General features: G+C 49.8%; 2 protein-coding genes across 5 annotated transcripts in view; one reads left to right on the forward strand and one right to left on the reverse strand.

Moving 5' to 3' along the window:
* STYXL2 (serine/threonine/tyrosine interacting like 2) overlaps positions 1-22,924 on the reverse strand; it is a 36,539-nt gene that overhangs the window by 12,968 nt on the left and 647 nt on the right. Inside the window, exons 2-5 of one of the 4 annotated variants that reach the window (XM_051858410.2) lie at positions 22,210-22,357; positions 21,001-21,174; positions 17,037-17,162; positions 1,139-1,233 (exon numbers count right to left, since the gene is read on the reverse strand). In XM_051858410.2, the coding sequence (XP_051714370.1) occupies positions 1,139-1,233; positions 17,037-17,146 (205 nt within the window). In that variant the 5' untranslated portion in view covers positions 17,147-17,162; positions 21,001-21,174; positions 22,210-22,357. Of the gene's footprint in view, positions 1-1,138; positions 1,234-17,036; positions 17,163-17,721; positions 18,042-21,000; positions 21,175-21,367; positions 21,550-22,209; positions 22,358-22,924 lie in introns of those variants that run through there. The other 3 variants (XM_070077379.1, XM_051858409.2, XM_051858408.2) reach the window with 3 other exon arrangements.
* Positions 21,512-22,924, forward strand: part of GPA33 (glycoprotein A33) — a 33,640-nt gene continuing 32,227 nt past the window's right edge. Inside the window, exon 1 of the mRNA XM_008264138.4 lies at positions 21,512-21,698. Within this exon, the coding sequence (XP_008262360.1) occupies positions 21,668-21,698 (31 nt within the window). The 5' untranslated portion in view covers positions 21,512-21,667. The remainder of the gene's footprint in view (positions 21,699-22,924) is intronic.

The following is a 22,924-nucleotide window of genomic DNA, read 5'->3' on the forward strand; positions in this document are numbered from 1 at the left end:
TGTGAGGAGCCAACGTGTCCTCCAGGGACCCTGGTGGGGACCTAAGGGAGACCTGGGTTAGTGTGAGGAAGGAGTAAACAGCATGATTCTTGGGACCCAAAGCCAGGGGAAGGACTGTGGCCATTGCAATGGATACCGGCACTAAAGTCAAGGGCTGGCAGGGTCTTGTTTCATAAGCAGTTACTGCCTTGTCCCACCCCATCCTGCCAGAAGTGAAGGGGGCACCCTGGGAGCAGGGAGGGGAGAGAGGAAGGAAGAAATTGTGAAAAAGCCATTTGTTCAAAATTGAGTAAAAAAAAAAAAAGTACATTGGGGCCAACGCTGTGGTGTAGCGGGTAAAGCCACCGCCTGCAGTGCCAGCATCCCATATGGGTAGCAGTTTGAGCCCCAGCTGTCCTATCCAGCTCTCTGCTATGGCCTGGGAAAGCAGTAGAAGATGGCCCAAGTCCTTGGGCCCCTGCACCCGTGTGGGAGACTCGGAAGAAGCTCCTGGCTCCTGGCTTCGGATCGGCGCAGCTCCGGCCGTTGCGGTCATTTGGGGAGTGAACCAGCGGATGGAAGACCTCTCTCTCTGTCTCTTGTTCTCTCTCTGTGTAATTCTGCCTTTCAAATAAATAAGTAAATCTTAAAAAAAAAAAAGGCAAGTACAGCCAGTGAGGATGAATGTCCTGAGTGACATGTAGTATGCTGTCTACCCCTAATGAGTCACTGCTTACTCTCCCTAGCTCTTCCGCTTCCCACATCAGCTTGAAGACCAACTGCAAGCATGAGTGGCACTGTAGACTTTTGAGCAGAACTCCCTGGCTCTCCTTAGTCATTTGGGCTCCAAGGTCTGTGTCTCTACCATGAGCCACTCCAGGACCCCTAAACTTAATTAAAAACAAAAACCTGTCCTAGAATACAGACCGGAGCTGCTTCCCAATGGTCAGACTAGACAACTGGTCTCCCTGCTGCTTAGTCATGTCCACCTCTGCCCCACCAATGTTGCTTAGGTGGGCTTGGCAGCACCGCCCGCATTGAGCCTGCTTGCTCCTCTTAATGTCATGAGCAGCTCCAGAGCAGCACATTCGCACCTTCCAAGGGGGCTCCCCCTGCCAGGGGCTCCAGGTGCCCCCCGGCCCCTCCCTGACTGTGTTACCTTCGTTGATGATCTGTTTGGCAGCCACAGCAGAGGAGAGGTGAATGGGCTCCATGAAAATGCTCTCTGTCTCTGCGTCGGAGACCATCGAGCGCCTAAGAGGAGAGGACACGCGCGTGAGAGGAGCCGGGCAGCGTGGGAACGGGAGGTGTTCTTTTTAGATGGGGACGCTGCACCTGAGCTTAGCCATAGGAGGAAGACGCGGGAGATGAAGGGAAGGGTTTCTCAGTTTCAGGAATCTGGGAATGCAGGAGAGGCACAATTGCCCAGCCATTTCCAGACCCGCGTTGGCACCTCTGTGTGGGAGTGGATGTGTAACGATACAGAGCATCAGTTGTGGGTGGGACCGTGAATGGGTGTGGTTGGGGGAGACCCACCTCGTGTGGCTTCACTTACTTGCATGTCCTATTGTCCATGTTCCCCTCTTGTCTCCTGTTCCTCTGCTAGCAATAATATGGGATGTCCATGACTGTGCCTCTATTAGAGTTCTGCTGGATTGGTGGGCTGGGTGGTTTGCCACAAGCCCCTCTACTCCCCATGGTCTTCTCCCTGCTTATGCGGCAATGAGCTAACAAGAAAGGCCTGGAACAGCAGCAAGTGCAATGCTGATGATGTATATGGGTGCCCAGGTCCTGACTCTGAGTGCGAGAAACCAAGGATCAGACTGAGCCTAGGAAGGCAATTAAACACCTTGAGTAAATGTCAAAGTGGCTTCTACCAAAGAATTCTGACGCCGTATCAAGGAGATTTGGAGGAGCATGGAGAATTAGGGTAGAGACTAGTGTTAGGAGCACACTATAGTCCACTAGTGAACTTCTCCCTAGTGGGTACTCCTGTTTTCCTGGTGTTGCAGTGAACTTTGAGGTTTTTGTTTGTTTGTTTTTTGTCTTTGTCTTTCCTTTAGGTTCAGAGAAGTTAAAAAAAAAGTAGGGAGATTTAATGAGTACCTTCTTAGAATTTAATTCTGACAAACTCCTCACTAAGTAAGTATTAATATTCCTGTTTTAAACATGAGGGAACTGTGGCTCAGAGAGGCCAATAAGTTTGCTCGAGGCAGCCAGTGAATGGAAGGTTTGGGTTGTAAACACAGGGCAGCCCTGCTCTATGTCCAATCTTGTCTTCACTGCAATACACTGATTCCATGCAAACTGGAACAGAGAGGTGAGGGGCTTGGAGGTAGCAACCCCAGTTGGATTTCCAGGCCCACGTAGACTTAGATATAGAAAAGTGCTTTACAAGTACTTGTTGAAAACAAGAATGGGTAGACGGACGAATTGAGCTGAGTACAAGTGAGTTGAGCTGAGTCCACATGGACTTAACAAAGCTAATTTGAGCTAACGTGGCGTTAAATCAGGATAAATTGATGGGCAAAACCAATTCTTCTACAGGAGGCATCCAGACCAGAGTCCCCCAGTGGGAGAATGACATGCTCAGGACCAGCAAGGTCAAGGACAGATGCCCTTGCTGGAGAAGAGATAGCCTAGGACTCTACCCAGGTGGTCAGGCCTGTCCGTGCAGCCTAAGGGACAGCATGGTCCATCCTTCTCCTTGCCCCATGGTTCCTGGGAGTTTCCTGAAAGCAACTTTGTGGGATCGCTCGGTGGGGTCCCTCCCAGTCTAGCACCAGATCCTCCTTGTGACCTGAAGACGCATTTCCAAGTAAGCATGACTGGAGTGTGGGGGTCGACTCATGGTCAGGTTTGTGGGAAATTATCCCGGGAGGTCAAAACCAGAGAGGTCTTTAGAGGTCTCCCTGCTTGGTGAAGGTTAAAGACTAGCCTCTCTGGGAAGGGTAGGAGTGGCTCTGTAAAGTACAGACCAGGCGCTCTTATTTACTTGCTCCTGTGACTCCAGCCCATGAAGTTTGGTGAGTAGGAGCTTGATGACCGAGTAGTAGATGATGCACAGACAGACGGATGGCTGGATGAATGGACAGCTGGCTGGATGAATGCCTGCAATAGGCTAGGTATGAGGCAAGGTGTCCACACACCACCATAGGGATCCAAGCCAGAGGTCTGCAAGGCCCTGTTCCCTTCCTCCTGTCCAGCCTCAGCTTGCACTGGGTTCTCGCAAACCTTTGGGCCACCCATGCTAGCCCAGTTCCCCTCTGCTCAAGAACTTGCAGGAGCCCCTTTCTGCGGCTTGGCTGCCCCGTCTTCCCCCTTCCCTGCCTTTGAGACCTCGCTTCTTTAGGGAAGTCTTCCTTGATCTTGCACTTTATATGGCAGACACAATTTTACACTTACTTGCGAGACTATTTGATGAATACCTGTCAGACCCTCTGTGAGGGCGGGACCACGCCTGGGCATTGTGTTGATGGTTCTGTGCCCCCATCAGTGAGTACAATGTCTGGCCCAGAGTCCTTGCTAAAGAGATGTTTTCTGACTACCTACCTGACCCCATTTGTCTTCAACAGTACTATATTGCAGGGGTGTGGTGGTGGTCTCAATGATTTGAACAAGATTTATGAAGTATTTGTTACACACTCATTGTGTTACTGGGCTACCCATAACAAGCCTCAAAAGCAAAACCAGGATCTTGGCTATGTTTGGTCTATGTCTACTCTGCCCTTGGGAGGCCAGCATGCACATAGCCTCTGAGGCCTATTGATAACAATTAGCAATTTTTTTAGAGTGGATTAAGGGGGACCCAGATCTGCGACACTCACAGAGAAAGGTGGAGGTCTCTGTATGCTTTGCTTGAATTTGGGTGGTCTCTGTGATGGCCCTGACCTGTAGAGTATGTTGACATGATCCTGGGCCAGCTTCTGAGTCTGAGTCATAAAGGACACCCCCCCCCCCCCAGCCCTTGGCACTCCCTGGGAACTCTGAGCTGCCATCTTAAACATTCGGCTACCCCCACACCAAGCTGCAAGGGACACCAGGCAGCCTGGGGAGGAGCCTCTCAGAGGCGGGCCCTTTAGCCTGTCAGGCCACCCCTGGCTGATGCCACACGAGGCAGAGACAAGATGCCCAGCCACATCCTATCCAAATCCTGACACCCCCACCCCTGCCCCAGAGAGAAGCAAAATAAAATCACTGTCTCCACTCTTTAAGTCTAGGGGAATTTGTTAAGCACCAATAGATACCAGGAACAGTGCTATTCTAAGGGTTCAGAAGTGAGTTTGGTGCAAATGCTAAGGCCTACTTTTTTGCTAGTTGCAATAGAGGATCTAATAGATACTAGTGATGCACTGAACTACAGGTGGTGTAGGTGGGACAAAATAACGCCAACGTGGAAGAGCAAAGCCCTGCCTCTGGACCCAACCCTGCGGACCCTGAGTCTGGGGACTGAAAGCCAGTCTTCATTTTTCAGGCATCCACATTCCATAAAACCAGAGCCAGAGCCTCAAATCTTATAGGCGTCCATGGCAACAATATTTGTTAAGGGAGTTTAATTATGAATAATTAATATGACATCACTATTAATAAAATATTGATCATTTTCTTTATTTATTAAAGGTCAGTATTACGTGAAACAAGATCTGGGGAGAAACCGAGCAGGAGAAATCCCGGCTGAGAAGTCCTCTGCCGCTGCGGGGACCGGAAAGACGTCCTCCTGACAGCCCCTGGTTTCCCCGCGTGCTCAGTGTTCTTTGTTCTTCTGCACCTCTCCGGGGCTCTGCATCCAGAGGAGGCTTTCTGGCCTCTGTAATCTGTATTCCCAGCCACCCACAGGCACTGAGAGTAGCCCCAGGAGGCGCCCTCACCTGTCAGGTGTGCGGAAAGTCCCCACAAAGATCCTGCCCTGACACCATCTACCTAGGAGCTCTTGATCAGATCATCACATTTTCCCCGAAACAGCACTGACTGAGGTTCTGAGGACCTGGCTGTAAGTGACAAGTATCCGAGACAGAAGCTGCCTTCAATGCACCTGAACTCTGAGGCCGTCGGTTTGACAGTGGAGGATTTGAAGTTCAAATTTGAAAACAGAAATGACTGAGAAACTTTGGGTGGAAAAGACTGAACTTTGGCTAATGAACCAGCCAATCTAAGAACCCACACGTGAAGGTCCTGCCCGGTACACACTTGAGAAGGGGGTAGCTTCATCACTAAAAAAAAAAAAAAAAAAAAAAAAAAAAAGAGGAGGATGCAGAACAGGGTCCTACCACCCCCCTCCCCTAGCTCCTCCCCAGCTCCTGATGCTGCCACTGTGTGCACCAGTAACCTAAGTTCAGTGATACCCAGCGTGGAATGTGCTATGTAGATTACAAATGCTTTTACGAGTCGGCTGCCTTGCAGGGAGATGTACACCGAATAGTCATGCAATTGTTTTGCCGGGGACACAGTTTATTAAGTTAATAAAGAAGAGTGTGTGAGTCAGACCTAACAGGACCCTTGTTTTCCCCAGAGAAGCAGGACTGCAGAGAAAGACAGGAGGAAGGACGGAGAGCGCCAAGCAAGCGGCCCTGTTTGTATTTGCAAGGTCAGGGAGCTGGCAGCCCCGAGGCTTTGATTTATGACCATGTCTGTGCTCCACCCGGTGCACCTGCGATGGAACGAAATGACACTCACACCCTGATTAGAAAGCAGCGAGGGCCCGGCTGTTCACGACAGACAGCCGAAAGAGAGGGTCCAGGATCGATAAGAACCTCATCACAGGATCAGGAAGCAGCCGCTAAGAAGCCTTGAGGGTGAATTGCAAGAGAAACAATAAAGGGGATTCGATGCACTTCCTCAGCGAGAGCAGGAGCCGGTGCAGCCTCCTTTAAACCCACGCTTTTCAAAATTGCACGCTGTGACCCATTAGTGGATCATAAAATCAAGTCACTGCGTCTTGCCTGGCATCTGAGGGCTGGGGAGTTGCGGAGAGGATGGGGCCATCCATTGTAAGGGTAAAGCTTTTTTAAAAAAATGATTATATACATACATAAAGGTACTTCAGAAAAATTTGGAAAATTGAGTTAAAAGACAATCTTATTTCTAAGGAAGATTTTTTTTTGGAAATCCACGCATTTGAGGGATCTTCAAAAAGTTTATGGAAAATGTCTCTGATGAAAAAAACTGCGTGCATTTCCAATTTGTTTGCACCAGAACGAGCCGACCTTTTCATTCCATTCCCAGGCCCTTGGTGACATCCCTTTGCGCGTGAATATATCCTGAGTGGAGATGCAAATACAATGTCCTACTGTAGATCACAGTCAGCAAAGTGTACAAGCCACTGCCTTAAACCAATCATGTGTGGAATGGGGGGGTCCTATCACCCAGAGCCCCTCCCCCGCCCCTCCCCCGCCGGCCACCTCCTGTCGTGAAGGGCTTTGGAATGCAGTGGACGTGGAGTTCCTGGATGGGGCTGTCTTTTTTTGATTTGGTTTTTATGAAAAAGACCGATGTTTCAGCGCTCCCATAGTCACTTCACAAATAGTGGCTGCACACGGCGAGGTCCAGGCACTCAGGAAAGGAGAAGTCAGTAAAATAACGGACATCGATTTTCAGCAAGCAGCTTCCATCATGCCTACCGAAAGAGCCGAGGTGGAGAAATGTTCAAGGGAAATGAGATGCAGGAGGGAAAGGATGGCGAGGAGGAGCCTTGCCCAAGGAAACGTGACAAGGAGCGGCAGCATTTACACCTCCTGTCCCCAGCCTCTCCCCCAGCCTCCAGGTGCTCACTCGCTGTAGGCGGGCAAGAGGCAGGAGTGAAGAACTTCACTCCAACTGCAGGGGCGTCTTGGCCAGATGGCCACTGAGCGCCAACACGCTGCAAAAGACTGAGGGATTCGGGTCTGAAAAAGCAAGAAATGGATCCGACTCGGAAAGACGTAAAGGGAAACAGGATATTCTTCAGATGCGGGACAAGAGAGAGACAGTGAACTCTTTGCTCCTTTTATTGGAAGGACACGGCCCTGAAGGAAGAGAGCGAGGTGGAGGCTGGCCTGCCTGACAATCACGCTGACTTTTCACGCTGGGTCTGCGTGGGTGACTGCGGGGGTCTGAGACAGAGGTTGGGGATGGGCGAAATCCTTGCCCGGCTGCCCCACTGCACAGCCGATTCAAATTCCAGTGTCAACTCATGAGCCACCGGGGTGGGGGAGTGGCATGTGGCTTGCTGGGATCTCCAGCCGCGGGTCTTCCCCTGAGAGCGTCTGGCTGTGAACTGGAGGTATGTGAGTTCAGTGCCTAACTCATCTGGTCACTGGCCACGCCCCTTCTTCGGGCCCTTCATTCACCCCAGGATGAGATTTAGAGATGAGATGCCCTGCCCTGACAGCAAGCAGGCTCCACCCCCGAACGAGTTTCCCCTGGTTGGTTGGGAGCCCTGGGTGAAGGCTGGCAAAGCCCTGCCTTCATTCCACAGGGAAGAGGGCAGCTCTGGCTGCCAGGGCTGTCGTGGGATGCCTGTGTCTCCCAGAACCTGCGAAAGTCATCATCTCTGGGAAGAGCATCATTGCAGACGCAGTGAAGTTACAGATCCAGAGATGAGATCATTCTGAGTTAGGGTGGGCTCCAGAGCTTCCTGGAAGAGACGGCAACACAGAGAAGGCCACTTGAAAGCGCGGTAGAGATTGGAATTCTGCTGCACCACAAGGCGAGAGGCACCTGTAGCCAACAGGTGCAGGTGCGGGGGAGAGACGAGGACGGGGTCTTTCCTGGGGCGGAGGGAGTGTGGCTTTCCCACCACCTTGGTTTCTAACTCCAGCCTCCAAAACTGTGAAAGAGTAAGTTTATGTTGTGGAATTTGCTACAATCGCCCGAGGAAACTTGTACAAGAACTAAGTGTCCTATGGTGAGATACTTGCTGACTTGGTATATATTTAATTTGAAATTAGCTAAAGAGATAAAACAAGAAGGCTAGAGTTTTAGGCACTTAACAGTTACAGAGAGAACTGTTCGGTAGGGGGATCAGTTGTAAGAAATGATGAGCTGAGGCTTAGAATACTGTTTTTGTTTGTTTTAAACTGCAGATGTAAAGACTCTGTGGGTGGGACTCAGGTTAAATACAAGTTGTTGACAGGGCTGGGCTGTGGCATAAAGGGGTAAAGCCACCACCTGCAGGGCTAGCATCCCATTTGGGTGCCAGTTCAAGTCCTGGCTGCTCCACTTCCAATCCATCTCCTTGTTTATGGCGTGGGAAAGCAGTGGAAGATGGCCCAAGTGCTTGGGTTCCTGTTCCCTAGCAGAAGCCCAGAAAAAGGTCCTGGCTTCTAGATGCTGCCTGGCTAAGCTCTGGCTGTTGCAGCCACTTGGGGAGTGAACCAGAGGATGGAAGATTGATCTCTCTCTTTGCCTCTTGCCTTTTCTCTATAATTCTGCTTTTCAAATAAATGGATTTTTTTAAACTTAACTTTTTTTTTAAAGTTTATTTTATTTATTTGAAAGAGTTACAGAGAGAGGTTGAGACACCGAGAGAGAGAGATACAGAGAGAGGTTTGCAGAACCGAATGCAGGAGCCAGGAACTTCTCCTGGATCCCCCACTTGAGTGCAGGGGCCCAAGGATTTGGGCCATCTTCTGCTGCTTTCCCAGGCACGTTAGCAGAGGACTAGGTTGGAAGTGGAGCAGCTGGGACTTGAACCAGTGCCCATATGGGATGCCTGCACTAGAGGCCAGAGCCTTAACCCACTATGCCACAGTGCCAGCCCCTAAATAAATCTTTTTTTTTTTTTAAGTTTGTTGATATCATGAGTTACTTAAAGGAATCAATTGTCTAATATTTTTCTCTGGAACGAAAAGGAAAGAGAACTATTTGACATTTATCAAATATCTATCAAATATATCAAATATATAATGTTTTTTAGTCTCTGCCACTGGGTGAAACTAGTATTCCAGGTCTGTGATTAAGTAACTGATATAAGTTCTCAAGGCTAATATGTGGGAGAGCAAATCTGACCTTCGTTTTGGCCCTGACCACATTACTGAAGTTCTTTTCTGCACACCAGACGGCTTCCTAGGAGAGGAATAATTTTTCATGCCTTAAAAGTACAACTTTATATGAGATATAATTAATGTATGAGCAGTACATATTTAAAATGTAATTATTGGTTGGGTTTGACATTTGTATACATCTCTGAAGCCATCGCCTCACCCGAGAGAGGCTATCCACCGTCCCACAATACTTACTAGTGCTGCTTTGTAAGTCCCCCCTGCCCTGGGCTCCCCAGGCAACTACAGATCTGCTTTCAGGAACTAGAGAGGTTGGTTTCAGTTTTCTAGAATTTTCTATAAATGGAATTATCTAGTCCACCTCTTTTCTTTGTCTGACTGCTTTCCGTCAGCAGAATTATTTTGAGATTCAACCATGGTGGTGTACGAATCAATAACTCATTTCTTTGTATTGTTGCATAGTATTCCTGTGATAAATAACGTCAGCGTGTTCACCATTTACTTGCTGATGGCCATTTAGGTGCTGTGTCGTTTCTTGGCCTCAACAAACGGAGCCGACATTCGTGTAACAAGTCTGTACGGATATGGGCTTCGGGTTCTCGTGGGCCTGGATCACACAGCTGTATGTTTAGGTAGGTGTATGTTCAATTTTGAAGGAAACTAGCAGGCCATTTATTATAAGATGGCTGCACCATTCTATAGTCCCACCAGCGATATTGGATGTTTTCGACACTTCATGATACCGACAATATTTGCTGCGATCTTTTTAAGCTTAGATGTTATACTACCAATATATTGGTAGCTCGTTGTGGTTTTAATTTGCATTTCCCTAACGACTAAGGAATTTGAATATATTTTTACATGCTTCTTTGCCTTCTACATGTCTTCTAGGTGAAGTGTGAGTTCCAATCTTTTGTCCATTTTTAAAATTGGGTTGTTTTCTTATTATTGGGCTTTGAGACTTTTCAAAAAATATATTCCAGATACAAGTTCTTTGCCTGATACATAATTAGCAAATATTTTCTCCCAGTCTGTGGGTTATCTTTTTTAAAAATCGCTGCACTCTCTTTAATCAAGGCTGATGTAGGCCTGGTCCTGTGCAATACAGAGAGACTGATAGAACAATAACTCAAAAGCCCGTGTAATTTAACAAGTCTATAGCTCAGATGTTATGATGACATTGTGGCAAGAATTAGCCCATGAAGTGCCGCCATATTTGCCTTTGCAATGTCTGAAAATGGCTAGCTGATCAAGTATCCTCTTTTAGAAACCAGTTTCTTTGTCTAAAATTACTTGAAAGAGAGAGAGAAAGAGAGAGAGAGAGAGAGAGAGAGAGAGATCAATTTTCCAGCCACTGGTTCACTCCCCAGTGCCTGCAACAGCCAGGGCAGGCACACAGAACTCAATGTGTGGCAAGGACCCAAGCGCTTGTACCAACACCTGTTGCCTGCCAGGTACACATCAGCAAGAAGCTGGCATCAGAAGTGGAGCTGACCTGCTAAGGCAGTGGAAGAGGGCCACCCACATGGGAGACCCTGATGGAGTTCCTGGCTCCTGGCTTTGGCCCGGCCTAGCCCTGATCATTGTAGTCATCTGGGGACTGAATCAACAGACAGCAAATCTCTCTCTCTTTTGTCTGTGTCTCTGTCTCTCCCTCGATCTGTGTAATTCTGCGTTTCGACAAAATAAATAAATCTTAAGGGAAAAAAAAGGCAGTGGAGAAGGGGCCCAGAGTCAGGCACAGCAATGTGGAATGTAGGCATCCCAAGCAGCATCTTAACCACTGTACCAAAGGCTCAGCCCCTAAAATCTGATTTCTAGGGAGTGTGCATGACTAAGAAGAGCATCAGTACTAGTGGGATTCAGCAACAGGCACTGAGAACGCTGGGAAAAGTTGCTCTGTGCGTGGGTCGGTGTGTGAAGGAAGTCAGCACCCTCCACGTGTAACTGGGTCTTTCAGGACGAGCCTGATTTGGCCTAGGAAGGAGGACTGGCTGCCGTAAGGGCCAGGGACCAAATGACATCAGAACTCCCCAGCCATCCCTACCTGTGTCCTGCAGCAGGCCAACCTTAGGGAAGCCTGAATCCGGTGGACTTCCCTGCGTCCCACCTCCCCGCCCCTGGCTTCTCCCCTCGCCCCTACCTTTGCACGGTGATCACTGTTCACCTTCTTCCACTGATCATTTGAGAAGTTCAAGCACTTCACAGAGCTAGTCAGCTAAGAAAATGCATGTTTTCCTAGGAAGCGTCTAAAGGATGTGTAACAGGCTGTATTGCTCTAGCCTCCTAGGAACTGTACGGTTCCTCATGTCGTTTAAGCATCCTATATCCTTAGTGACTGTTAGCTGCTGAAACATTCCAGCACTCATCTTCCGGGGCACACACCTGCTTCTGAGAAGTGTGTTTCAGGAGTGAGCCTGAGGGGGCAGAGATGGATGGACACAGGGTCAGCTTTTGTAGAGACTGTGGAATAGCTCCGAATGGTTTTTACTAATTCACACTCAGCAGCAATGAATGAGAGCTCCAACTACTTCACAGCCCCATTAATATTAGCTGTCATCACTCTTCCATTTCAGATATTCTGGTGAGCACATGGGATTCCTGAAGTCTGATGTTGATCTGAATTTTTGTTTTTTCTTTTTCTGTTTTTATTCGTTGCTACCTTGGTTCTCCTGTGGCCAGAGAACATGATCTGTATGGTTTCAATCACTAAACGTTTGTGTATGCGTATGAGCCTTTGGCCTAATGGTTAAGCCGTCAGCTGGGATAGCCACGTCCTATATCAGGGTGCCTGGGTTCGAGTCTCTGCTCCACTCTCGATTCCAGTTTCTTGCTAAGGCACACCTGAGCAGCAGCAGGTGACGGATCCAGCGGTTAGGTCCTCGCCACCCACACGGGACACTCAGTTGCAATCCCAGCTCTCAACCTTGGTCCCCAGCCAGCCTGGGACAGTTGCAGGCATTGAGGGGGTGAATTAGCAGTTGGGAACCCTCACTGTCTATTCCTCTTCCTCTCTGTTTCTCAGAAAAAAAAAAAAAAAAGATAAATAGCCGGCGCCGTGGCTCACCAGGCTAATCCTCCGCCTTGCGGCGCCGGCACACCGGGTTCTAGTCCCAATCGGGGTGCCGGATTCTGTCCCGGTTGCCCCTCTTCCAGGCCAGCTCTCTGCTGTGGCCAGGGAGTGCAGTGGACGATGGCCCACGTACTTGGGCCCTGCACCCCATGGGAGACCAGGAGAAGTACCTGGCTCCTGCCATCGGATCAGCGCGGTGTGCCGGCCGCCACGCACCAGCCGCGGCGGCCATTGGAGGGTGAACCAATGGCAAAGGAAGACCTTTCTCTCTGTCTCTCTCTCTCACTGTCCACTCTGCCTGTCAAAAAAAAAAAAAATAGATAAATAAAATAGGAAAAACAAATAAATAGCTTTGTTCCTATATGAATGACTCAATATATGACCTGTGTTGACAAATGTTCCATGCGCACACCATCAGACTGGACTGTGTATCCTGCAGGTGGTGGTACATATATATGCCAATCAGGCTAATATTGCTCTTTGCTTTGTTCAAACTTCCCATATTCTTAATCATTTTTTGTTTCTTTCTATCAATTGCTGAGATAAGTTTTTTAAAAATACATTTGGGGGCCAGCATTGTGGCATAGTAAGTTAAGCCATTGCCTACAAGGCTGACATCCCACATGGGCATTGGTTTGCATCCCAGCTGTTCCACTTCTAATCCAACTCCCTGTTAATGTGCTTGGGAAATCAGCAGAAGCTGGTTCAAGTTCGTGGGCCCCTCTGCCCACATAAGAGACCTGGATAAAGCTCTTTGCTCTTGGCCTCAGCCTGGGCCACCCCTGGCCCTGTGGCCATTTGGGGAGAGACCCAGTGGACAGAAGATTCTCTCTCTCTCTCTCTCTTGCTAACTCTGCCTTTCAAATAAATAAAACTAATACATATGTATACATATATATATATATTTGACTAAGATTATGGATTTTAATTCTTTCTTCCACTCTGTCCATTTTTTCCTTTATGTGTTTTGATGCTATGCTATTACATCACAGAAATTTAAAACTATGTCTTCCTGGTGGACTGAACCTTTGATCATCATGAATGTTCCTCTTGTATCTAGCGATGCTTACCTTAACATCGACTGTGTCTGATACTGGTATAGCCTGAAGTCTAGGCAACAACTCAGGTGAGTACGGCAGGAATTGCCAACAATGTGCAGATGCCTCTGGGACACAGGCCACCAGCTATTGAGAAACCCTCAGCTGGGGCTGGAGCTGTGGTACAGCCGGTTAAGCCCTCCTCCCATATGGGTGCGGGTTCGAGTCTCAGCTGTTCCACTTCCAGTCCAGCTCCTTGCTAATGTGTCTGGGAAACCAGTGGAAGAGGTGCCAAGTCCTTGGGCCCCTGCATCCACATGGGAGACCCGGATAAAGCTCCTGGCTCCTGGCTTTAGCCTGACCCAGCCCTGGCAGTTGCAGCTATTCGGAAAGTGAACCAGTGGATGGAAGATCTCACTCTGTCTCTCCTTTTTCTCTCTCTGTAATTCTAACCTTCAAATAAATAATCTAAAAGAAAAAAAGAAAAAGAAACCTCAGCCTTAAAGTCAGTCCCAACCTTCGAGGCTGTCCAGTTGCCTTGGAGCAAAGACCACATATCCCTACACAATCAAACAGTGGTGTCATGCCATGAAATGCTGAAGTTATGAGCCACGGTCACTGGAACAGGGCAGCACAAGTTTTCTATTCTCTGTTAACCTTTGTTTATCCTTTTTTTTTTATTTTTTTTTATTTTTATTTTTTGACAGGCAGAGTGGACAGTGAGAGAGAGAGACAGAGAGAAAGGTCTTCCTTTTTGCCGTTGGTTCACCCTCCAATGGCCGCCGCAGCCAGCGCGCTGCGGCCGGCACACCGTGCTGATCCGAAGGCAGGAGCCAGGAGCCAGGTGCTTTTCCTGGTCTCCCATGGGGTGCAGGGCCCAAGCACCTGGGCCATCCTCCACTGCACTCCCGGGCCACAGCAGAGGGCTGGCCTGGAAGAGGGGCAACCGGGACAGAATCCGGCGCCCCAACCGGGACTAGAACCCGGTGTGCCAGCGCCGCTAGGCGGAGGATTAGCCTAGTGAGCCTCGGCGCCGGCCTGTTTATCCTTATTTTTAAGGCGTGTCTCTCGTAAACAGTATGCAGGCTTTGAAAACAATTAAATCTGACCGTTTTGTCTTTAACTGGAATATTTTGTCTATTTACGTTTAATGCAACTACTTATTTATATTTAAATGTGTCATTTATTGTTTTCTTCTCAGACGTTTGCCTTTTCTTTCTTTCCCCTTTTTGGATGGATTATATTTTATGATTGCATCTTCCTCTCGTTAATTTGTTAAACATTCTGTTGCGAAACCTTCTAAGAATTACACCAGAGGGGCTGGTATTGTGGTGCCGTGGTCTATGCTGCCATTTGTAACGCTGGCATTCCGTATCAGAGTGCAGTTCACGGCACACCTGCCCCACTTCTGATCCAGCCTCTTGCTGATATTATTGGACTTCTCACCCAAAGTTACAGCTTCAGTCAAGCTTTCGAGATAACTGTTATTAAACTTAGACAAGGGAGTGAAGAAATAAATCAAGGTTGATTGTTATGCCTAGGAAAGACTCCAAGCGTGTTGATTAATACATGGAATTATCTGACCTGCATAATCAGAAACCTATTGTGTTTTTGAAGGGATCATACTTTCAAGGAAACAGTGTGCTCTAAAAAGCTTCTCAGATAAAAAATACATCTTTTTTTTTTTTTTAAAAGGGGTGGGCAGCATTATGGTATAACAGGTTAAGTTTCCACCTGCAGTGCCAGCATCTCATATGGGCTACAGTTTGAGACCCAGCTGCTCCATTTCCAATCTAGCTCCCTGCTGATGTGCCTGGGAAAGCAGTAGAAGATGGCCCAAGTGCTTGGACCCTTGCACCCACGTGGGAAACCTGGAAGAAGCTCCTGGCTCCTGGCTTCAGTCCAGCCCAGCCCCAGCTGTTGTGGGCATTTGGGGGCTGAGCCAGTGGATAGAAGATCTCTCTCTCTCTCTCTGTCTCTGTCTCTCTTTCTCTCTAACTCTGCCTTTCAAATAAATAAAAAATTAAGACTTTAAAAATTACAAATAATGAGCTTTGGGGGCAGAATAAGCCTCAAAACAGCCCCTGGGCCCCCAAACTTCCATGCGCAAGAGTCTGTGGAAAGAAATTCCACTGCCATCACTGAAGAGATCCTGTGCAGCCTCACCTAAGCAGCAGCCATGGAGCATAATGGACATGAAAGAAGACCCCGAGGCTGGAGCCAGAGGCCAAGAGAATGGCAGGTAAAGTAGTTCCTCCGGGATTGGGGAGTCAAGGTTATCTCCAGGGGGTCCCTCAGATCTGGGGCAGACAAGCTCATTCATTATATGACTGCTGAATCTCCCAGCCCTCTTTTTATAACACAGGACCTTTTCCTGCAGTGTTCCTGGCCGGACCACCAAGTGCTGCCTTCCGACCCAAGGGAGAACGTGCGTACCCACCGGAGAACCTAGACTTTGGAACCATATATGCAGCAGTTGGTAAATGGGATTTGAAGTTGTCTCCCTTGGGAGGCAGCAAGTGTGTCCTATGAGTGGGAGCTAAGGCAACACAGGTTGAGTGGCTGGGACTGCTGTCTGTTGATGGACTCACTGTTCTTTCTCCTGGGCCCATGGCCCCCACTTCCTATCCGCTCTTGCAAGAAAGCGTGGCCTCACTAAGTTCTAGCCAATGGGATATGAGGGGCGATGACGTGGCCATTTGCAGATTTGGTCCATAAAAACTTCCTAGAAGCTCTTCACGCTCTTCCTTGCTTTGTCTGGATGCTGACAAGCCCAGTGCCATTAAAAGCCACGCTTAGAAAAGGTGGCTACAGACGACAGAAGGAGCCTCAACTTCCGAATCGCCACTCAGGTGCCGGTGGGACTTACTGAGCAAGCAAGAAAGACCCACCTAAGTCCTTCTCGAAGCTGTCACCTGTGCTGACCACAGGCTAAGCTACTCCGCTTCACCCAGGGGTGCACAGCAAGGGCAGGGTGTATTATAAATCTCTCAGTCCTGACTGTGCTGCTAAGTGGGAACACACTGAGGGATTTTAAAGGAGAAATCTCCCGAGTTCCACTTGGGCAAAGTGCTCTGGCCTGCGCGTGGAGACCCAGCTGTCTTGCTCTTGTCTTACTGCAGTGGAGAGGTGTTTTGAACTCTGATTCAGGAGCCAGCAAGACCCCAGGAGCACAAGGAAAAGGCAGTCAATCCAATCACAGGCACGGAGAGGTACAATCGCCTTCAGCAAGTTTAGCTGCGCCTTCCCTTCCCTTACCACAGACAAGGAGACGCGGGCTCCGTTATTTAAGTGAGCCTTCATATAAACTTGGCGACAGAGCTATCAGAAGTCAGGGCTCTGCTATCGTTGCTGGCCGAAGAAAATGGACAGGCACACGCCCCGTGGTTTTAGTGGGCAGTTAAGCATGACATATCTTTAACAACTCGCGATTTTCCGTTAAAATTCGTGCAGGTTTGTCCTTCTTCATCATAATGTATCCTCCGTGGTTTCCATGTCAACGAAAGTGTTCAATCAGTTGCCAGGAAACCAAGAAGGCCTTGCAGGAAGATGCATTGCGCGCCCCGCCCCTCGACACCCTCTTAGAGCCTACGGCCACTATCCCCCTATTCGGTCTCCGTCCTCCTGACGCAAGCACCGCCCCGCAGGTAGACTGCAAGCTCCCAGAGGTTCCGGTGCAGCTCTGTCTCCTCTGACAACCGTCCTCTGCCCATTCCAAGAGGAGCTGTTCCCTCGGCTGGCTCGCCACGCCCTGGACCCTAGACACGCCAATATCTAGTGCTTGCAATCAGTCTGTGCGCTTGCCTTCCCCGGAACACCTGACGCACGTGTGGGCTCAGCAGTGTTTGTGGCCTGAGTGGGCTTAGGGGGTGGCCGGGGAAGCCTGGGCCCACCCCGCCTCACACTCTCTAGCCCCGCCTGGGCCATGGCCGCCGTGGTGGGGGTAGGGGCTCAGCACCGCACACTTACTGGCTGGGGGAGGGGCTCCGAAGGTACCGGGCCTGCACCGTCCTCACGTCCGCTTCATCCTCCTCGCTTGGGACTACCTGCTCGTCCTCTGGGTCCCCCTGGGTCGCCATGACAGCCTGTCAGCCTCTGTGAGGGTGGCAGAAGAAAGGCCATTAGGAGAGATCGGTTTCTGGAGATTGTGTGTGTGGTGTGTATGCGCGTGGTGGGGGTGTTGGTGATGTCATCTCGGTGAAGGTCACCACATGCTGATACGCTGGTGGGTAAAAGGCCCAAGGGGAAGAGACCCCGCCTAGCTCCTATAGCCAGGATGACAAGAAGCAGGCTGTGGCTGTGTTAACAGCCCGCCTTGGAGTCACATTATTTAAGAAGGGACACCTTGGCTCACTCCACAGATCCTACCAAGAAGCTGTTGCACTCATAGGTTGTATGTCGCACACACACACACACACCCCTTTTGCCTCTACCATGGCTGGTACAGCTGGCCCAGCAGAGAATCTAACCAAGGCCCCCGGATTCAGGGCCTTGGGCTCAGGGGCCATCCCACAGCCTGGTAAGGGACTTGAAGTCTCCCAGCAGTGAGTCCCAGATCTCATGTCTGGGCCCTGACACTCAGGGCCGAACTGCTGGCCCTTAGCTTGGGGGTCCCAGCTCCCCAGGGCAGAAACGAGGGGAGAAGCACACTCACCACTGCCTGCCGTCTGTCCGTCCACGCCAGGGGCTGAGCGGCCCAGAGGAAGTGACCGTTGGAGAGACCAACCTCTCCCCAAGGCTGCTCCTCTGAGGGGCAGGACAGCTGTTAACAAGAAACCTTAGCCACCCTCTAAATTTAGCCTCTGGCCCCACAGGCTGGCAGATCTCTGGGAGGAAGGAATGCAAGCTCAAGACCCAGAGAGAGCCGCTTCACTTAACTCTTTGCCTCCTGGCTGGTTCTCCCCACGCTGACATTCAGCCTGGGTGTTTGTGTAGGCAGAGGACAAAGCTAGGGTTTTCTCTGAGTTCCCTCCAGCCCCTCCCACCTGTGGCTGCCCGGTCCAGCCCTTCCAGAAGACTGACTAAATCCAAGGATCTGGAGAAATGAAACAACTGACCTCAGCCCATGTCACCAGAGAGAGTGCCACAATGTGACTGAGGGGTAGCTTTTGCTGGTGACCAGAATGACATTTCTTTTAGCAGAGATGTCTCTGGACAGGGAACTGAGCAGCTGTGCTCCTTTGCCACACTCCACGCCCACATTCATACCCTGTGGTGATGGTTAAGTGGCAACCCGGGTGATGGAGAAAGTCTCCAAGCTTCATAAGCTTCAAATGAGCTCTATTGTATCATTATGGTCAAAACAGAGCCAAATAACCCAACAGTTCACCCCAGTCATCCTACACATTCTATAATCACCCCTTTATCTGTTCATTCATTCACCCATCTGTCTGCACACTTACTGATACCAATACTGACTGATTCTCCATAATGCCTCAGGCACTGTACTTTGACCAAGGTTAGTAACACACATAGCTTACAATTGCCTTTCTTCCTAGTTAGGTGGAACAATGCCCAGCACATAGTATCATTAGAAATTGGCCAAATGAATGAATGAGATCACAGTTTATTAAGAGGAATGAGACACAAACCAAAAATAACTCAAGCACAAGAGAGAACAGAGTTAGGGTCCTAAAAGAGAGGCAAGTGCTGTACAAGTTCAAAAGAGAGAGCGAGCCCTTGTGGTCGCACAAATCATAAAAGGCAAGAAGAGGGATATATGAGGGGTCTTTTTTGTTTTGTTTTGTTTTCAAAGATTTCAAAAATGAATTTATTGGAAAGGCAGAGCAACAGGGAAGAGGGAAAGACAGAGACAGAGATGGAGGACGGAAGGGAGAGGAAGAGGGGGGGGGGAGAGAGAGAGAGAGAGAGAGAGCGAGCCAGAGAGATCTTCCATCTACTGGTTAACTTCCCAAATGGCCACAATAGCCATTTCAGGGGCAGACCAAAGTCAGGAGCCAGGAACTCCATCCTGGTCACCCACACAGGATGCAGGGCCCCAAGTACTTGGGCTATCATCTGCTGTCTTCACAGGCACATTAGCAGGAAGCTGGATTGGAAGTGGAGCAGCCAGGACTTGAACTGGTGCTCTAACAAGGCATGCAGGTGTTACAAGTGGTGGCTTAAGTCACTGTGCCACAGTGCTGGCTCCTCTGCATGGAAAATACATATTATGAAGAAATTATGCATGGATTTCAAATATTTTTCCAACAAAGTAAATGTATGTTTTACTTCCATTTTCCCATGAACTTTCAAGTAAGCTGGCTTTTAAGAACAAGTCAGGGGGCCGGCGCTGTGGTGTAACAGGTAAAGCCACTTGCCATTCAGCTCTCTACTATGGCCTGGGAAAGCAGTAGAAGACGGCCCAAGTCCTTGGGCCCCTGAATTGGCATGGGAGACCCGGAAGAAGCTCCTGGCTCCTGGCTTCAGATTGGCGCAGCTCCAGCTGTTGCAGTCAACTGGGGAGTGAACCAGCGGATGGAAGACCTCTTGCTCTCTGCCTCTCCTTCTCTCTCTGTGTAACTCTGATTTTCAAGTAAATAAATGAATCTTTTTTTAAAAAAAGTCAGATTATAACAACTGATAGAGAAGGGAAAGGACTTACAGAGGAGACTGCATGGACAAAGTTCTAGGGCGGAAAGGATGAGTTCTGGTCAGGGCCTAAACCACACATTCTAGAAAAGAGGTATGCAAGGCAGTCTGTTTGGAAAACAAGGGCTAGAACATCTTAAAGGCCAATGTAAGGAGTTTGATTTCAATTCTCAGATTCTACAGAATTGGTGATAGGACCTGAAAATACATCAGGGCTGTTTGTTAGGAAGATCAACTTGACAATGGTTTTTAAAAGTGTTGAGAAATTATTACACATAATTGGAGATTTTAAGAAAGGTGACTGAGTAACATGTAATAAAATAGAATAGAATGACCTTTGTATGCCAACTATACCTGGTAGCCATAGGGGATTGATAAAATAATTGATTGAGAAAATTATGAACACACAACACACACACACAAACACACACACACACAAATGTTGGGGAAAAGTGATTGCAATACTTGTCACATCCAGAAGCAGGTTAACAACTTAGAAGAAATATGAGGCCGGCGCCGCGGCTCAATAGGCTAATCCTCCGCCTAGCGGCGCCGGCACACCGGGTTCTAGTCCCGGTTGGGGCGCCGGATTCTGTCCCGGTTGCCCCTCTTCCAGGCCAGCCCTCTGCTGTGGCCAGGGAGTGCAGTGGAGGATGTCCCAGGTGCTTGGGCCCTGCACCCCATGGGAGACCAGGAAAAGCACCTGGCTCCTGGCTCCTGCCATCGGATCAGCGCGGTGCGCCGGCCGCAGCGCGCCGGCCGCGGCGGCCATTGGAGGGTGAACCAACGGCAAAGGAAGACCTTTCTCTCTGTCTCTCTCTCTCTCACTGTCCACTCTGCCTGTCAAAAAAAAAAAAAAAAAAAAAAGAAGAAATATGAGCAAATAACTTACTTGGACTCAGAAAAACAGAAGGTGATAGTACTATATATATTGATACAGAAAACTCTGTGGCATTTTGCTAAATTAAAAATAAAAATGAACCAAACCTCATTGTAGAGCAGCATATATGCACACTATCACTTGTGTACATTCCACCAAACTACAGAATATAAATGGAAGAACTGATACCAGGGCTGCTCTCGGAGACTTGTGGTGTTCCCAAAAGATCATCTATCTGCTGGTTCACTCCCCAAATATATTCAACAACTGGGGCTGGGCCAGGCCAAAGCCAGGAGCCAAAGCTTCTTCCAGGTCTCTCACGTGGGTGCAGGGGCCCAAACACTTGGGCCATCTTCTACTGCTTTCCCAGGTGCATTAGCAGGGAGCTGGATCAGAAGTGGAGCAACTAGGACTCGAACTGGTACCCATATGGGACGCTGGTGCTGCAGACAGCAGCTTTACCTGTTTTGGGTTTGAAATAGGAACAATCCAAGAAGTATGAGACGACGCAGTCATGGCCTCCAAGACGAGCTTCGTTTCCTCGTGTGCTGACCACTTTCCCACGGTTATGAACTCTGAGGATGGGTCTTCCCGTGCTCTCCAGGACCGTGTCTCCAGTGTGCTGTGGGCAGGGCACTGGGGAGAGGAGTGAAGCAAAGGAACAGATCACAGTGCGAAGTGCTTCTGCAAATGCGGGCTCCACCCTCCTTTTACTGCCTTGCAACCTTGCCTCTCAGATAGTTTCCCTTTTTATTACAAAGCACCAATTCCTGTCAGTTACGAGAGAGGCCCACACCTTAGGGCTAAGCCCAGGACTTTGTCCACCTACTCAACAGGGAGAAGACAGAGGAGGCGACAGGCTCTCGGGGAAGCTGGCAAAGACTCCTCTTGGGATCCTTGCTGGAGGAGGTGGGGCATCAGCCCAGCGCCACAGGTGAGTTCACCTGCCAGTCTGCCCAAGGGGTGGGGCCTGTGGACAGAGGAAGGCAGGAAGAGAACTGCAGGGAGCTCAGGCTGGGTCTGGCCAGGGGCAGTTGTAGCTGTGACCTGTCAGCCCAGACCAGTGTGGCGCCTGCTAGTGCCCGGCTGCGTGGGGGACACACAGGGAGCGAGACCGTGGTGGGGGAAGATGTGGCCTGTGCCGTGGGTGCTCTGTGCAGGTGAGTGGCCCCCTGCTCTGTCCAGGGCCCTGGGTGGGGCGAAACACGGGGTCCGGGGCAGGGGGAGAGGCTCCCGGAGTGTCCCCAGGAGGGCCCGCCGGGACACGGTTGTGCTCCTGCTGGGCAGAATCGCACCTTCCAGGCCAGTGCCCAGAACCAGAGTGGCTTTTATTTGCATATCAGTCCATAAAACCTCAGCTCATGGCTGGAATAAAGAATTTGAAATACTCTCAGGATTATGAAGGGTAAAGGCCAAGATGGGCACCAAGTGTCTGAAATCAAGATAGTCCCGGGAAATCCAGGATGTGGCTCTAGATACCTTCACTGTCTAGGGTTTTAACCACTGCCTTAACACCAGAGAAAGACATGGGGACAGCATTCATAACTGCATCACACACGGGGAAACTGAGGCGGAGAAAGACGGCAACTTAGCCAGTGTCTTCACAAAGCGAGAAGACTCAAACCCTTCCAAAAACAACACCAGAAAGGCCTTCTCCAAAGACCAGGGCACCTCAGCAGTTCTGAAGCTCTGGACCAGGGGAAACCCTTCCGAGAGAACTTAGACGACCGGACGAATCCAAGTCAGGCTCCAAACAGCGAGGCAGCGGTGTGGGGACCCACGAGCCCCTGCGGCAGGATGAAGTCTTGGCTCAGGGTTCCTGGACACAGGAAGAGAGCAGAAGGAAGAGAAGGAAGCTGCGGGGTGTGTGTGTGTGTGTGGGGGTGCGGTTTAGGAAAACCTAGGAGTGCTTTTAGTTCCGGGTGTTTCGGCCAACAGCTCACCACCCAGAAACTGTCGTGGGCTTCCGGGGTCCAGCCATGATGAGGACGTGAAGAGCTAAACCAGGCAACTCAGGAGCCCCACAGGGGACTCTGGTCTGGAGCTCACCTTGTAGTTCAGCCAGGGAAGCCCAGGCGTGCCTGGCCGATGGCCCAGCGAAGTTCTCCCGGGCCCTAGGCTCTCCCTCTCCTGCCCTGTGTCTCAGAATCCAGCTTTGGGGCAGGTATTTGGGTGGCAGGTAAAACACTACTTGGTACACCCATATTCCATGTCGGAGTGCCTGCTGGGTCAGCGTCTCGCCGCCACATCTGATTCCAGCTTCCTGCTAATGCCCACGCTGGGAGGCAGCAGGGGATGGCTCAAGTAATTGGGTCTCTGCTACCCATGTGGGAGACCAGGGTTGAGTTCTTAGCTTCTGGCTTTGGCTTGGCTTGGCTTGGCTTGG

This window comes from Oryctolagus cuniculus, chromosome 7 (assembly GCF_964237555.1).
Source record: "Oryctolagus cuniculus chromosome 7, mOryCun1.1, whole genome shotgun sequence".
Classification (NCBI taxonomy): domain Eukaryota; kingdom Metazoa; phylum Chordata; class Mammalia; order Lagomorpha; family Leporidae; genus Oryctolagus; species Oryctolagus cuniculus.